General features: G+C 54.4%; 1 protein-coding gene across 3 annotated transcripts in view; it reads left to right on the forward strand.

The window, feature by feature from the left end:
- The first annotated feature begins 17,002 nt into the window (after window positions 1-17,002).
- The window catches only part of FRMD5 (FERM domain containing 5), a 113,771-nt gene continuing 113,272 nt past the window's right edge, over window positions 17,003-17,501 (forward strand). For all 3 annotated transcript variants that reach the window (XM_059823703.1, XM_059823705.1, XM_059823704.1), the window contains exon 1: window positions 17,003-17,104. In XM_059823703.1, coding sequence (XP_059679686.1) covers window positions 17,003-17,104 — 102 coding nt within the window. The remainder of the gene's footprint in view (window positions 17,105-17,501) is intronic.

Consider the following 17,501-nt stretch of genomic DNA (forward strand, 5'->3'; position numbering starts at 1 on the left):
GGGGATGGAGGGGCTGCTCCCCCTGACTCACAGCACTTGGGCCTCGGGGTCAGGAGGGGACGGAGAGTCCAGGGGTGTGCACAGGACTGAATCTGGTCTGGGGACCGCCCTCCGGGAGGTGGCCCCGAGCTTGCTGGGCTGTGCACAGGGACCTGTACTGGGCTGCGTCTGTCTCGATGCGCCAGCAGCCCTTGTGCTCTGAGGGCAGTACTACAGCTTGCTTGTAGGGTTTGGGGGTTTATTTTCCAGCAAACCCGTGACATTATCCATTCTTTTATCCATATGAGCTTGAGGATGCTCTTGGCTTTCTGTCTCCAGAGAGGAGGCAGTGTCTGCTTTAACTGTGCTGTGAGTCCTAAAGAAAAAAATTAGTCAGTTTAGTAAATTTTTCTTTGCCTTTTACTGGGAGAACCCCCTCCGGTCACTGGGGAATTAGATGCGGCTTTTTTCAATGTTCAGATTTTCAAATGGGGAAAGCGGCTGTTCGTTGTGGGAGCCTTTGGGTCCTGCAGGTAACCCTCCAGCTGGCAGCAGCACAACCTTCCCTCCGAAATCGGTCCCTGATCACAAGAACTGGCACTTTCTGACATTCCTAAATGATGACATTAATCATTTGCTATTTTTATTCACTCTGTCAGAAACATTTGGTAATTCCTTTTTGTCTCTCTTCCCTTCTTCAGGCTGCTTTCCAGGCGCTTTCAACCCCTTCTTTTCCTTGGCTAGATGCAGCCCTCTCTGCCCTCCCAAACTCCTTTCCGTGGTGATGGGTTAGAGTGAGCAGAAGCTAACAACCAACTTCTTCACCGACTTCTCTTCTTCACTTTGCAAAAAACGTTACTGGTTTTTAAATGGTGAAGCTGTTTGTGCTGTACAGAAGAGCCAGGATTGCAGCACCTCTTCCAGTCCATGAGGGACCACCTGCATCTCGGGCAGCGCTGTGCCCACTTGCCAGAGAAATGGGTGTCCAACGTCAGCATCTCTATTGAGTCACCGTCCTCTTCTAATGCCACTTCGATCTGACACAAAGAGAAACATCTCTCTGAGCTAAAGATCTCCCCATCTGAAACTCTAGGACCCTTAATTACCGTGCAGCAAGTACATTTTATATTGCCATTACAAATAATTTAGCTACAACAATATGGCAGTTTAATTTGCCTTATTTATCTCAATCATTTTGCACGAGAGAGATAAATGCCTCAGCATGATTTCACATGGACACGTCGTCTCCTGTAATGTGGTTACAGGTAAAGGCTGCACAATACATCCCTGCATAAAAATTAATCTTGCGGTCAATTGGCCTGAATTAAAACACCCAAACCAGATAAACAGAAACTTTGCTTGCATCGTGGCTGTGAACCGTGCCAGTGTCCTGACAGGAGTTATTTTGAAAGTATCTTACCTTCAAGCACAGAGGAGGGAAAAAGGCAATATACCCACACGTCCCTATCCACGTAGTCCTGCTGAGCACATACTTTACTCCCTTTCCTTTTTTAGTTTAGAAATGTCAGCAGTTTCCGTTCCCATGGGAACCCCGTCTTTTCCATTGGCACTCCCTTGCATTTAAAGATGCTGGGACTGGAGGGGCTGTGGTCTGTCTGGAAGCGTGTGCTGACCGTTGCTGGTCCTTGCCCGGGCGTCCTGCTCCTCCGACTGCCCGAGCGGGGCCGAGCCCTGCGGCTCTGGGCTTGCAGGGGCAGCCTCAGCAAAAGGCGTAACTGGGAGAAGGGGTCAGAAGCTAACTGAAAACAGTTATGGGCCTGATTGGAAGCTCTCGTTGAAGTTCCCAGTGACCTCATGGGAGAGTACAGGATCTTCCCAGTACGGAGGGAAGCGTGGTGGATACGTAAGCACCGCAGTGAAGTGTCTTTCTGATGATGAAACTCATGTTTTTAGAGTAAAAATGTGATTTTGCTGTTGCTACAAATCCCCCCAGCTTGCCTGGAACCAAGTTAGGAGGATCCATTTGCTACTGAAGTCATCTGTAATGTGGTAAAATGTCAGTAACAGACTTTGTGAGGTTCAGCCGGTCCATACTTCTAGGGGTTTATATTCTGGAATATGTTGAGTTAATGTAATTCACCACACACTGAGGTCACTGGGTTTATGGGTGCCAAGGTGGGGCGGTAAGATAGTTATCTTCATTGCTCAGTTTTAAAATGCTGCTTCTTAAAAAAGATCCTTTCAGAGCAGTAGGACGTGTGAAACAATGCTGCGAACTGCTGACAGGTACCATGGCAATGGGCTCTGCGAGGCACTGCGCCACTCTTTGGAGCTGCTGCTCCTATTCACTGAACTATTTTTCACTCCATATTTATGAGTATTCCCACTCCTGAGGAATGCTGACAGCTCTTCCAGATATTGCGAATGTCTCGGGCCAGGGCCGTGCAGTGGGTACCCCTGTTTCTGCTGGGCAGAGGGAATCTGGCCGCAGGTCTGCCAGTGCCCAGCACGCAGGTCGGGGACGGCGGGAGCCGAGGACACGCGCCGTGCTGAGGCACCAGCCTGAAAAGTGGCGCTGAGATCGGGGTCCCACCACTGATGCACTGAGATAGCACTCACATCCCGCTGTTTCCAGCTGACTTCATGCCCCAGCCTGCCGCCTGCCCGCCTCCAGAGCCCCTTCCCTGCAAGCTGCCCTCGCTCACAGCACGTGCTGGGAAAGCTTTACCTTTTGCTGTTTGTCTCACTTGGTCTTTCAGCTCCCTTTGTTTTGCACAAGACCATTCTAACGGTCAAGCTGTGCCGCCTCGCTCCCCGTTCAGAGGTGCGGTGCACCAGGAAGGTGCCACCGGCTGTGCCGGGCCCCGCATCGTTACTCTCCAGTGGGGCGTATTTTTGCTAACTGCTTGGCAGGTACAAAAATACAATTGCAGCTTGTCAGAGCTGCCCACGTGCCGGAGCTGAGAACAGGAGACCGCCTCGGCCATTGCCCCTGGTGCCGAAGGGAAGAGCTCTATGAGGCTGCATGCCCCAGTCCTCGTGGCCATGCCCGCCCCATGCCAGGCTGGCTGTGCTGAGCCCCCGCTGTCACCGTCCCGCACCCCTGGCTCCTCCTGACGCTATGGCCCCAGGTCTTGGCTCTCGGACCCTCCCAGTACCTGTGGCTGCAGACACTGGTGATTTCTGCTCTGCCACGGTGTCCCCTGCTGAAATGCATCCGATGTTTTGTGTTGTGTAGGGTTTCTTTAGTGGCACAGTAATGGATTTATTATGCAAGGGTGTAATACAGTCATTTCAGCTGACTAATAAAATGCAGCACTGCATAATGCAGTCTTCATGTTCCGCTGGGAGATGCATATGGACATTAAATCCCTGGGAAGGGTGGTTCGCCCCCCTAAAGAGATGCTACAGCAGGGAGGGGTGTGGAGGGGAGCACTTTCAGGCAGGAGAAACCAGCCCTGCCTGCGACGGGGTCCTGCCCTCTCCTGACCCAGCCGCTTGCTTCGTACCTGTGCTGCCCTCTCCTTTCTGACAGCCCAAACCTGGGCATAGCCCAGCCAGCACTCAGGTGCCCGCTGTCCTCCTGCCACACCGTCCCCCACAGCACTGTCACGTTCAGGCTGGTGGGAGCTCCATCCAGGTTACGCTGGGTTGTGCTCCCATCCCCACCAGCCGCCCGTGGCCATGGCAGCAGCCGGGCTGGCACCGAGCAGACGCGGGCAAAAAGCCTCCCCCCTCCATCACCTCGGCTTCACAGAGCCGGGACGTGGACCGCTCTGCCCTGTTCTCAGTGCCACCACAGAGCACCATGGCTATGGAGGCGAGATCCCTCCCTGCTCCCGCTACGCACGGTGCAGTGCCCACGGTCACAGCAGAGCCAGTGCAAAAGCCGAGCTGTGCCAGCTGCGGTGCTCAGCCAGCACCGCATCCCCGGCAGGGCTGTGCCGCAGCTGGCGGCACGCGGCGCTCCCCCTCCCTGGTGCGACGTGCCTGAGCTCTGGGAAGCCAGGTATTCAAAAGAGGGAGGTTAATTGCTATTTGCTTTCAAAGCCTTTATGTCATTTTTTAACTCCTCTCTCCTTCATCTTCCCCATCTGCTTTTTGCAGAACAGCATTCATCAAATCTCTGTTTTTCAGGGTCCAAACCAGTCGCAGGTTCAGGACCTGTGAGAATAAACGGAGGAGACCCATCTCAGGGCTACGGTGGTCCCATGTACAGGAACCTGTGTTCCAGTAAGACAGATTTTGCAGAAACAAGTTTTAAGGGTGTGGAGAGTCATCGAGCCCTGCTCCCGAGGGTGGCCTGGCCCCGCTGTGAGCACCGTGTGCCTCATCTCTCGTCTCAGCTTCTCTGGTTTGACTCCCAGCCGTCGGCACCATCTCTGCCTTTCCGTGTTAGATAAAAGAACCTGTAACCATCAGGTGTTTTCCTTACCGTAAAGGTATTTATTTAATAAAGTCGACTCTCTGTATTCTCTATGAGCTAAACAGATGGAGCTCGGAGGGTATTTTTGCCAGCCTTTCAGTGATTTTACTCATTCTCTTCCGTGCTCTCTGCACATTTCTGTTAAGAACTCAAACACCAGACCTGAATGCAGATTTCCAGTGTTGGTCTAAACACCGGGTAATTGAAATTTCCATGGGCAAATTCACTGCCCTTCTCTTCTTGCTGTTGGCTTTGCTTGCCAGGGAGCACCCTGGACACTCCCGGTGCGTTGCTTTGCCCCCCCGTGCTCTCCCAGGGCTTTCCAGCAGCTCTCCCGCCCCGCTGCCTGGGCACGGCTAGCAGGTCTTGTGCTCACATGTCCGATTTTATTCTCAGCCATATTAAAACACTCCCCATTTGAATGAGCGGAGCGTTGCAGAGCACTCTGTGCCTCAGCTGCTCTTCCTTGTTAGTGGCTGTCCTGCCAGGCTGTTAATCATCCGTATGTTTTATCAGCAGCGATCTTGCATTTGCTAACAATTTGCTGATTAAAAAAAATTACTACCAGTCCCTGGCGAACCCCTCTGGAAGCAGCGGCGTGCAGCGATGGTGCTGCGCCGCGGCTGCGGCACAGACCTGCCAGCTGGCCAGCGCCTCCTCAGCCTGGACCGCTGGATGATGCTCATCTTTACAAACCCCTTATTATAGCACATCTGCACAACTTAATTGTAATCTTATCAAGGAATGAAAACATATTTATTTGTCAGAATCTACTGTCTATAAACTGTATTGGCAATAATTATATTTTTGTGCCTTAATTCTGTCTCAATTTTTCCATTAGCTTTCCTGCCTAGAAACCTGCCAGTCTGCTTGAATATCTGTACAGCATCAGCATTTTGCTTTCTTTCGGATTTTCCCCAGTATTCAAAAGTGTATTCAGAATGAACAGCATCAGGTCAGCCGACTCTCCTCACATCCAGATGTTCCTGACTGTGGCTATTTTACACCTTCCCTGGTTGCTAATAGACTGGAAATGTGTTCATCGTTCTTCTGTGGTTCAGGCACTGCCCTCTGCTCCTTGCCAGGTGCCGAAGACAACGCTCACTGCCCCATCTGCTTTGTGTGCACAAAAATCAACTCTCCTGCTGTTTCGGGGGAGCCGTGGTCCGGCACGTTGTTATCCGATTGCTCCCCATAAACACACAGGTCTTCTGGTTGTTTCTGATGCTTCGCATGCGGTGGCTTTTTTCTCTTCGTCAATTTTGTGCGTTTTGTGACTTCTAATTGATCAGCTCAGGTCTGCTTCCCCATTTCTCATTTGCCAGGTATTGGTTTTTAATTTCTAACTGCAGACTCAGAACAAGAATACATTTCTACTCAAAAATACTTTGCTCTTGATTGCAGGGTGGCAGTTATCGACTGCCTAGTGAGCTACTCTCAGAGTGTTAGCTTTCAGTCATATTTTTCTCTCTCTGTTTTCTTCTCAATCTCTTTGTTCCTAATTCAACTCATTACAAGCATCAAGTGTATAAAAATTTTACTACAGTTAATGAATGTGCTCATTTAATAAATGCGTTTAGTAGGTGTATTTAATACTGTATTAAATACAACTGTGCAAATGTAATGCACTTTCATTTTTATAAAGGTTTGGCTTAGTACAGATTATACTCTTATTGCAATTATACATAAACTATCTTCTTCAGAGCATGAGGTAGATCTGTCAGTACATCCATATGTACAGTCTGGGCTGGGCCGTCCTCTTCTGCTCACGCTAAATGCAATCAGGCGGTGACTGCTGGTCCCTGGGCAGCCCCGCGCTCCCCACATGCAGCTCAATTCCTCTTCATTCCTCCCAATAAAGACCAGAAAAGAGCTGCAGCCTCTGGGGTCTGTCTCAGGCCTGAAGGACCCACATCCCCCAGCACCAAACTGCAGGAGCCAGGATGCGGCCCCTCCTGGCTGGGGTAGGACGAGGCAGTAAGGAGGCAGATGGAAGGGGAGGAGGAAAGCTCTCTAATGTGAACCTAAAACGGGGCAATGCTGTGATAAGCCCCAATAAGCCCAGAAGCCCAGATAAACAGGCTTCTCGCACTTTGGAAAGCAGTTAATATAGATGCCAATTGCTTTCCTAAATATGCGTCCACTAGGGTGTTTTTTCTTAGGGGAAACTACTTACGTTTCCTATGCACAATACCTACTCTTGCATTTCTTTTCTGCAGCTCGGCACAATCTCTGACTCCCAGACACCACTCAGAAATCCACAGGGACAAAGGAATTTCATATTGACTCTAAATAAAAGGGTAACTTTACACAAAGAAAAAAAAAATCCAAACAAAGCAGAAGCCAAACCCCCAGGGTTTCCTAAAGTGGAAAGGAAGGTTTAATTTGTTACCCAGCGCCGCTGCTGTAGCGCCCAGAGAGCAGCTCAGCTGCAGCACCACGAGACTGCGCAAGCTTTCATCCTCCCCCGTCCTCTGTGAGTAAAATCCTTTGAAATGCATCTTTTTCCTTATAATTCATTAACCTGCCAAAAGGATCCGTTTTGGGGAAAAAAGGCCATTTACTGAAATAGCAAGTGGACGCCATCGCTGCATTGATTTTCCAGGGTCTTATCAATAGAAACAGTATTAAGTAACTCGGGTGGACTGGAGGCTGCGGAGTAACGCACTGGGTTCACCTCGTTAGGCTCCAGCGAAAGCCAGCTCCGCGCACCGCGTGCTTGCAGAAGGGCAGAACGAAGAAAATCGGAATGCTGGCAGCGCCGGCTGGCTGCTTCACCCATAGCCTCCGCCTGCTCAGCTGGCTTGCCCAGCCCGAGGTCCGTTATCCTGGCTTACCAGGCGCTCTGAAATGGTCTAAGACGTTTGTGTCATCAAAATGACAGAATTTTTGAAGATAATTTATAGGGCCAGCAGCAAGTGCATCCGCTGCCTTTGCAGGTGGGCCCTGAGCAGCTCTCACAAATCTCTTTATCCCTTTCCACCCGAAATGTGCAGTAAATGCACAAGCCTCAGAGATGCAAGGGATTATCCACTCCCTGCAGACAGCCTAATGATGTGTCTGCAAACGCACAAATTATCTTTGCAGTTCTCTTGCAGCTACCATTGCCAAAAAATCTGTATACAAAATGGAGATAATAAGCAGTAAATATCAACCCAGGCTGTTGGGTTTTTAGATGTACAAGCACCCCGGGAGTCCATTTTCTTCAGACAACAGGGTTCTACTAGAAATATTTTGAAGAAAGTAATTTTAAACATATTTAAGAGAATAGTAAGAGCAAGTTAGGAAAAGCAATGCCCGTTGCCTGAAACACTCATCACGCAAATGCACTTTCTTTACACGGTGCCTGAGCACTGGTCCTTTTAGCAAGACGGCTGAGGCTGACGAGCTCCCTCCCCTCTCTTCCCTTGGCACACATTGTTTAACGTCTCTCGGATCTGCGCGGTGTGTGTTTCAATTACGGAGCTTCACCCATTCCTCCTTCCTTTGGAAAAATACTAATTGAGCATTTGATTCTCCCGCACCTCGGCAGGATAGCACCGTCCTCTGCAGACAGCCCGTCGGCATCGCGCAGCGGCATCGCGGCGCGTCTCAGCCTGACCGAGGACGGCAGGATGAGACCCGCAGGCTGGGAGCGCGCCAGCGCAGGCAGTTGTCATTCCGCATTTATCTGCGGAGCCCTCGCCTCCAGCAGCATGCGGGGGCTGCAGGAGCAGACGTCCTCTTCCCACCAAGGCTATGAAGATGTTTTCCAAATGGAAAGGAAGTGTCTCCAGCCCCGTTTCACGCAAGAGCCACAGTAATCCTCCTGCAGCCAAGGCGGGACGGCAACATCGGCCGGACAGCCCGGTCCTCCCCACTGTCCCTTGCTCCGTCTACCGCAGGCTCTGCGGCTCTCCTGCCCTGCCCGCGGGGTAGCTCCGTGAGCCGAGAAGCTGGGGGGTGTTTCACCCACACGGGAAGGCTGTACGAGAGCTGAAGCGACAGCCCCTCCGCCTGCCACTGGAAGAATCAGGCAGCGTTCAAAGCAGAAATGCCACAAGTAGTTTAGATAAAATCCAAATTAAATCCAATGCTTGTCAAACCTTGTGCTATTACGAGTAACGGCTGGAGCAGAGCGCTCGGCTGTTTGCTATTAATAGGGTCAGGCTGCTGCTGAGCAGACTCACTCTACCTCGGGGCAGCACACCTCCTTGCCTTCCTCAAGGAAAGAGATATTTTAGGAGGGTTCCCAAAGGTTTGTAGCTTGCCACCCCCTCGCAGAGGCTGGGGAGCAAGCTTGAATTAACACCGGAGGATGAGCTGTGGTTTTTTCTTTGGGAAATACGCCAGCTTGGCTGCACTCCGTGCACAGCTTGGAGCCTGGGTCAGCTCAAAACGTGGCTGGCAGCCCGCAGGCAGATGGGGCCCGTGGTGGCGGCAGCAGCGGCTGCTCTTCTGTGGTTTGGAAAAACACAGAGTTCAGGCAGTTGTGGGGTTTTTTTTCGCAAGGGCTCATCAAGTGTCTTGCTCTAGGGTGGCCTGTCTGGTTAAGGTGAGAAGAGTCATACCCTGCCTGCATCTCAGGGTGCCATCCTCGCTTGCTGACATCCCACCCGTCACACCACACGCAGCGGGACCCAGAACACGCGCTCAGCTTCTCCTGCTCATCTTGGCTCCAGACCCAGACCTACAGCTCCTAAAACCAGCACTGGATGGTCCCCACGTGCCTGCCCTTGGCAGCTGCTCTGAGTTATTACCATCTTCCCCTGCAATGAAATGCCACCCAGATTCCTGCAGTGCCTGGGTCCTCCCGTTCTTGGTACCCTCCCACTCGTTTTGGCTGGTTTGAACGCTGGCTCCAGCGTTGTGAGGGCTTTTCTGCTGCCTCTCAGTGCCTGCTAACACCCGGAGAGCCCGGTCCCGGGGAGGCGGCAGGACGGGAGCCCCACACAGAGTTCCCATGGGCACACGGTTCCCTTTAAGTTCCCATGGACACTTAACGGATGGGGCTTCAGCAGAGTGGAACAGCGTTACGGTGCCCAAATCTTGTTGAATTATGTGCCCAAGTCCACCAAGCGTCCTTGAAAAGTAGGTGTTTACTTACACTTCAATTCTTGCGTGCACATCAGGGACAGCATTAGCAAATCCAAGACCTCATGCCTGAAAATCAGGAGCCAGGGGTGCAAAGCCTGAGATGGAGAGCAAAAAACCCCAGGGCTGCTTCTCCTGCTGTCTTATTTCTGACCCCCGCTGAGCACACTCTGGTCCATATGCCTCACATTTTCAAGCCTTCTTTTGCAATCAGGAGGGATAGATTTTTTTTTTTTTTCTGACAGAGACTGTGATTACTTCTTAGTCATGGAGAGAAAGAAGCGGGAGAGCAAGAAGCGGGACTTTCAGAAAAATACCACTAAATATCATGGGAATCATAAAAGGAATCACAAGCGCTGGCCGTGATGCACAGTGGCAGGTCATGGCAAAATTTCACTGGGTGTGTTGGTGGGGACACACGTTCGTTTGTACGGACCCCCAGTTCACAGTACAGAGTCCCCAGACACAGAGACAGAGATACCCTTCTCTCTGCCTGTTACAACATTTACAGAAACTGTCTGTAAATAGAATTATAGGAATATTTTAAATGGATTCCTGGGCTGGATTCAGAACTATTCCCTATTTGTATTCCCTAAATATAAACCAGAGCATATCTTGCTAGCAAAAAACTGCCGAGAGCATTTTTCAGTGTTACCTCCGTGAGTACCCAAGGAGACTGAAAGTTGTATTTGCACTTTTAAGGATTGGTGATGTAAATGTCTGCCAAACCAATGACTCAGAAAGAGAATAAAATCCTGCCTGCCCCATCTAGCCAAGCACAAGCACAGTGCCTCCAATCTGGAGTCTCTGCCGCGAGCGCACGAAGCAAAGCTTCTTCTGACATACTTATGATTAGCTCTGCAAGCAGGGGAAGAAGTCAAAGCAATTGTTTGCTGTGAATTGCTGACTTGAACAGTCACACTTCGTGCTGTCTCTCCCCTTTGCAAGCGACTTCCTCTACGAAGGGAGATGCGGTGGTGCCGTGGGCGCGACGCCGAGAGCGGGCGGTGAGCTCCCCGCCACGAGGGGCTCGGCCATAAAGAGCTCCCTAAGGATGGTGAAGAAATCCAGGCATGAAGAGCCTAAAAAGGATCTTTAGGACCAAAAAAAGGCTGCTGAGTTTGATCCCACAGGGAAACTGGTAGAAGATACAGGCTCTGCCTCATGGAGGAAACCATTTCCCAAGAAGACCCAAGCCCCGTTGGATGCAACCAGAAGTGAAAGTGGGGAGACACGTCTGACACTGCCCGTGGCTCAAGGCACTGCAGGGTGTCCAGAACTGCCCGGAGAGCTTGGTGGGGGTCCCACGGTGAGGTTCAGGCCCACAGCAATGCCGACGGAGGAGAACGAACAAGATGCTCAGGAGCGATCCAGCGGTACAGACTGCATCTGCTGCGAGACGACTCCATCCCGGGGGGAACGCCCTTGGTAGAAATTCTGCCTTGTTTGCTGGGGAGTGCGGCAGCAAACACCCTCTGGAGAGATGCTCCTTCTCTGCGTGACAGATTGTGCCGAAGAAGCAGTGTGTTATAGGGTGTGACATCAGATGGAGACTTGTTAGCGTTGCTAGCATGGAAATTACATTGCTGTAAACCGGATTGTTCGTGGAGGCTCATTGCCGGTCCTGCCGAGCAGAGGCTCTTGGGTAACAAATCACACTGCTCAGAACTGAGGTTGAGCGAGGTTTTCCCCAGCCTGTACCCGGGACGGTGGTCCCTGAGCACAGCCCCCCCCCCCCCCCCTTTCTCCGTCATCATTGCCACAGGTGACCTGCAGTGACGACCTGCACTGAACCCACCGTACGTGGGGCTGCAGAGAGGAGGTCGGAGCTTTGCCGCTGCTCCTTGCCAGGCTCTTCCCAGCACCTTCCCCACCCCGAGAGCTGCTCCGCCTCCCTGCAGCTCAAGGAGGAGTGATAAGGTCTACGTGGCCAAATACTGTGACCTGTCTAGCAGCACAGGCTCTATAATTACTCCCTGAAATACCTGCCTTGAGCCAGAAATTGTGTGCTAGAACTAGAACTCTGTCCCTGTATGTTAGTAGTAATTAATGTGCATCGCCCTGCAGGTTCCCACCTCCTCCTAACAGGCTGAAATTTTATCCTCTGGTTATAATTGCAAATTATGGTTAAAATTTTAAATGCCTGTGAGTCGGGAAGCTGGATGCTACAGCCCATTCCCCTGTGGGTACATGTGGGGTGGTTGCTGGGGCCATTCCAGCACCTTCTTTCACTCCTGGCCCTCTTACAGTCGACTTCCATCCTCACGGCCCTTTTCTCCTCCCTCACCCCCTTTTCTTCTCTTTCTCTCTCGTTTTGAGTCTCCTCCTGTCCTCACCTTTCTTTGCCTCCTTTTCTCTTCAGCTCAGCATAAAACACCCTCCAGGAGCGTGGTGGGAGATGATCATCCCTCGTGGCACGTGGAGCCACTTCTGAGCACAGCAGCCCCTTCCCATCAGATGGTGCTGCTAGAAATAGTATCAGGATACCTAGAAATAATAATGGGACCAAAGACAGATACAAATATGTATGGGCACATCATCCTCCTTCCCCCTGTGCTGGGAGAAATCATGGGAGAAGTAAGACTCGGGGGGTTTCTTGTTGGTACGGCGTGTCTCTTCCCCAGCCAGTCCCACCACCACCGCTGCATGAGATGTGTCTGAGGGACATCATCTAAGCCTAAGTAACTAGAACTTACTGACCTAATTTTGCTGGAGGAGGTAACTCAGTTGCTGGTCCAAACGTGTCCCCTGGCCATTGGTGTTCAGCTGAGGATGAAAGATGTACAAACACTAGCTAAAGGGCTTCCACACTCCACAAAGATTAACTGGTGGCGGAACACGCCCTTGTCTGCATCCCCCGGAAAAATCTCCCGTCTGTAACCAGCATGAAATCCTAAAATACCGGCCTAAAGCCAGCGATGGGTCCCTCGTCGGTTACCATAGTGTTTATAATTATTCATTATTGTAGAAGAATACTCTCTGAAGAATATACAAGCATTTATTCCAGATTCAGACCAGGTAAACGTAAGGGAACTCAGACACACAACGGGCTGGTTGCAACAGCTAGGTGAGCCTCTCTCTAGAAGAGGTTACGTCTTCTTTTCCAAAGCTTTTCATCAACAAAAAGTAATTCAGGGATAGCAGAGAATTTAGTCTTCGGTTTCTATCGCTTCTCAGTGTATAGAAAAGGGAGAGCAAGCACGAACTGGTGAATCGATGCCCGCTCCACGCTGCAGACAGCCTGGGAGCGCAGACGAGGGACTGTGAATTCAGCTGATTTGGAAGTATAATGAGGACGCTGACAGTACTGTTGACCATTTAAATTATGGGCAACACCTGTGAGCTGGGCCACATTTTGACATCTCGTCTGGATGGGGCTGGGCTCGTGTTGGAGCTCAGATGATAAGAACTGTTGTTTTTCTATAATTTCAGATTCAGGTACCTGCTGAAAAGCAAAGCAAAGCTGACAGCCTCGTTTCCCAGCTCCGGGTGAAGAAAACGCAGGAGGTATCTAAACAGAACAGGCTGCAGTTAAACAAGAAGTGCCAGTTAAAGCAGAGGTCCGTATTTTGGTCATCGTGAGCACAATAAGTAGTTACTACTTACAAACATTAGCATAATGTAAAGATGAGCAGTTAGCCTTTAACGCTGTGCCAAGTCGGAGTGCGGCTGCTGGTTAAACAGAGGCTCCAGCCGAACCCCCGGAGCCAGGCGCTCGGGCACGCTCCCGCAGGCAGGTCTCTGCTGCCAGCCCTGCCTTTGGAAACCCCCAGGTTTTGTTCTCCACGCCTCGCGTACAACTGCATCCGCTCTCAAAGCTACAGCTAGTTGTGGATGAGAAATTATAATGGCTGGTAAATATATGGACTATGGATGGTAAATAGATAGTGCATGACATTTTCCTTTGAAATACCTGAGACAGGTAAAGAGCAATGCATTACTTCTGAATTTAAGGCAGTCACCACACCATTGCAATCTTAATGTTAACTATTCAGGCAGCTAAGGACTTTCCAAACATCACCTGAACATACCAGGCTGGATCGGCATTAACTTTGTCAATGCTCCGTGTATTATTGCACCGAATAAATGCAAAGTAAGACACGTAATTGGCTGTTTATACTGCGAGATTTATCAGAGATGCTGAGGCTTGACTGTGCTGGTTAAACAGGCACGTTCGAGCCAGAGCCTGGGACAGCCTAGCCGACCTGGGAGCCAGAGCAGGGCGGAGGAGCCGGGCGCGATGGGAAGGGGCTGCTGGCGCAGCCTTGGTCCTCAGCAGGAAACCGCCGGAGCTCAGGTTCTGCCCTGCAGCAGAGGCGAAGAGCGTCCCGGCTGCGCCTCGGCACGGTTTCTCACGCAGGGCTCTGCAAACCCTTTTCCTGCTGCGTGCTGGATCCTCTGCAACAGTTCCAACGCAAGTGCCATCCTCAGGCCGGGGGTCACACTGCCCTTGCGGGGAGCGTTCCGCTCCTCCGAGCAGCAGAGACACCCACGCTCTGTCCTCCCGGCGTTTTAAGACATAATCTCTTAGTGAAATATAACCTACCGGAAAACAAATACATCTAAGAGTTCACTTTAAATACAGATTTGGACAGCTGCATTTTGGATTTTTTAGTTCAAAACCACAAGTAACAGAGAATCCAAAGATGGAGAATTTGTAGGATTTACTGTGTTAATTAGTAAAAGGAAAAAAAAAAAGATTACTCATCAAAACTGCATTCTTGTCGCTCAAAGCTGGGGAACAGAGAGTATTTTTATAAAGGTGTCTCCCAGCCTTTGATACGCTCAGTGGCAACATTTCCAGGTAGTCTGAGAGGAGCGTAGAGCTGCCCTCAGACGTCTGGCTCCAGCACCGTTCTCCGCTCTGAGGACGAGCCTGAGGCAGCGGAGGGGGATGAACTCAGGCAAGGGGCTCCTGCATCGCCTCGGCAGGGTCTTTACAAAAAAATGCACTTTCTCTGCCGAAAACTGGAACCTCAGCAAAACTGTTCACTTGGTCGAGGAACGAAGTTCACAGCCGAGCCGTGGCACGGGTGAGAGGCTCCCTGACAAAGCCGTGGCTGCTGTGGCATGAATGCTCTCTTCATTAAGCCGCTCAGCTGGCTCAGAAGCTTCTGTTCTTGATGAAAGCAGCACCTGCTAATGCTGAGGATCCCATTCTTCATTAACAGTTCAGCTGGTTCAGAAGGGGAGCTCTGAGGCAGATGAACAATTTATGCAGAGTGGGATACATGACAAAGTAGCAGCTACTTTAGTGAATACAAGCATCTTTGTAAAAGTGCCCAGATGGTTCAGGAGCGAGTCCCATTCTTTGTGAAAAGCGCCGTTGTTGTTCTGGGCTCTGCATCACGCCTCCTAACAACGTGCCGGGCACAACCCACCCTCCTGGGGAGCAGCAGAATTCAGTCTCGCGATAGACATCCCGCACAGGCCAAGTCTCTGGGTTCGCCATCATTTTCTCCAGCAGAATAATGTCCTCTCCAAGATGTGGCCCGCTGTCCGTGCGTCACTGCTGCAGCACCACTGCCTGCAACATCGCGGTCCCACTCTGTCATTTACGTTAATTGGACATTTAGATTAATTGCCTATTGGACACTGAGATAACCGAGCCTGGTCCTCCCCTGCGGTCCCTCCAAGAGCACAGCCGCCGCGGGGGCATGTCCAGCCTGACGGGCAGAGCCGGTGCCGCCAGCCTGGCCGGGGATGGGGAGGCAGGGCTGGGAAAGACTCCTCTCTCGTTAGCCGTCATGGGGACGACCCCTGAACTGTATGGCCCCAAAGAAAAGCACCAGGATCCCAGCCCCACACGCCAGAGTGTGGGCTCCCCACAGTGAGGACGGTGTGTCACGGATACGAGAGCCCAGAAAGGCACCGGCGCCTCGGAGCAGTCCTCCTTTCGAGCGGAGCTGGGAGGAGGTTTGCTGGGTGGCACGGTGCAGGAAGGGATGCTGCCCTGCAGCCGGGAGAGGTCTGGAGGGGTTGGTGGGCAGGGAGCCGGCGCTGCCTAGGGAAAGGCGAGGAATGTGGTTTTGTAAACCGGCTTTCTGCCTGGGAAGGCAGGGAATGAGCAAAGCTGGAGCAGAGAAAACACGGGGACCAGGGAGACAGCTGCACAGGTGGAGTCTAAGGCTGGGGTCACGAAGGGAGGACGGGAGCTGCGCTGCAGCCTGTGAACACAGCAGGACGGGATGAACGGGAGCCTCCAGGCAAAGACGACCTGAGCCAGGAAGGCACAGCGGGGACAGGGCCCGTGGTGCCGTGGGACAGACCGGAGGCAGCTTACCACGGACCCTCGCTGGGGCCTGTTCGGTTCGGGCATTTGTCAGCATGTGCGGAGCCAGGGTGGTGGCGGGAGCAATGCTGAAGCCCTCGGTGGGGGCCTCGCTCTCTGCGGGGATGGTTGTGGAGGGAGTGTGACAGCCAGGCAGGGAACGGCCAGGGCCGGAGGCAGAGCTCTGCAGCACTGCCGGCCGGGCTCCCATCCCCGGTCGCTGCTGACACCGCCAGCAGGTATTCGACTCCTGCCGAGCAGCACCAGCCGCAGCAGCACCTGCATCCCAGCAACGCTGATCACCCTTGGAGTCCATTTTGTCTACTAACCAGGGACTTAAAAGTTTCCTTCCACAGCGAATGGACGCTGAGAGAGAAGCTCGTGCCCTGGGGACTACCTCGGCATCTGGGCTGGCACCCTGCTCTGCTCGGAGGGCCCTCGTAGCGGGCCCCGCTGCGGGGGCCCCAACCGACTAACCCCAACCCGTCTCCGGCGAGGGAGCCGGGCGCAGGCCGCTGCTTCGGCTGTGACTTGCAGGCCTGCCGCGTCGGGCTTACTCCCCTGCCGGCCCCAGGGCCGCGGGGGGGGGGACGGCAGCCCCCCCCCCCCCCCCCCTCGGGTGGCCCCGGGCGAGGGCACAGCCGGCCACCCGCGCCCGAGCCTGCCCGGCGCGGCTCCCCGCACCGCAACAGCCGCTCTCCGCGCCGGCTGCGCTCGCACCGGGGGCTGCCCCCCCCCCCGCCCCGCTGTCCCCCCCGGGAGCGGGGGAGCCCCTCGGTGGGCGTCAGCCCGCGGGGAGCGGGCAGAAGTTGCGGGCGGGAGGCGGGGACACCCGCCGCGGAGCCCCGCAGCTCGCAGGGTGCCCCGGGGACCCCCGCCGCCCCCCCTCCCGCGGCCCCCCCCGCCCCTCCGCGCCCGCGGAGCCCCCTCCCGCGCGGGGCTGCCCAGCGGAGGCGGCGGAGCCGCGCCGGCCCTGCCGCATTGGTTTGCGGCGGAGCCCGTCACCGCCGCGGCGCCGAGATTGGCCCCCGCAGCCGGCGCCGGGCGCCCCCCCGGGCCTGCCTCCACCCCGCCCGCCGTGCGCCGCGGCCCGGGCACGGGCACTGCGCTCCGCTCCGCGCCGCTCCGCTCGGCCCGCAGCGGGGGCAGGGCCGGGCCGAGCCGGGCGGGGGGCGCGCCCGCCGCACCGCACCGCGCCGCGCCGCGCCGGCAGCGGGGATGTGAGCGGAGGCTCCGCCGGCAGCGCCCGCCGCTCCGCGCCCGCTCCGCGCCCCGCCGCCCGGCTCGGGAAGATGCTGAGCAGGTGGATGAGTGGCAGCAGCAGGAACCTGGACCGCGAGTACAACTGCACCGTGCGGCTGCTGGACGACAGCGAGTACACCTGCACCATCCAGGTCAGCGTCCCGCGGGGCGGCGGGCGGCCGGGCCGGCAGACAAAGGGCGCGGAGCGGCGGGGGCGGCCCGGTCCTGCCCCGCCGCCGCGAACAAAGGCGGACCACCCCCCCCCCCCCCCCCGCTCCCGCCGCCCCCCGGCTTTGGGGGGCGACCGGAGCGTGGGCTGCGGGAGACGGGCCGCGGCTGCCGGCGGCGAGGACCCCCCGACCCCCCCCCCCCCCCCGCCCGCCGCGGAGGTGTGCGGACGCGGCGCGGAGGGCCGCCCGCCGGCACCCGGAGCGGGGCAGGGCCAGCCCGGCACGGCCCCCCCGGGGCCGGGGAGAGCCTCGGCCGTGCCCCGCGGGGCCGGGCGCTGCTCGCCCCCCTGGGCCGGCTGCGGGGGCTCCGCGCCCCGCG

Source organism: Gavia stellata, chromosome 13, assembly GCF_030936135.1.
Source record: "Gavia stellata isolate bGavSte3 chromosome 13, bGavSte3.hap2, whole genome shotgun sequence".
NCBI lineage: Eukaryota > Metazoa > Chordata > Aves > Gaviiformes > Gaviidae > Gavia > Gavia stellata.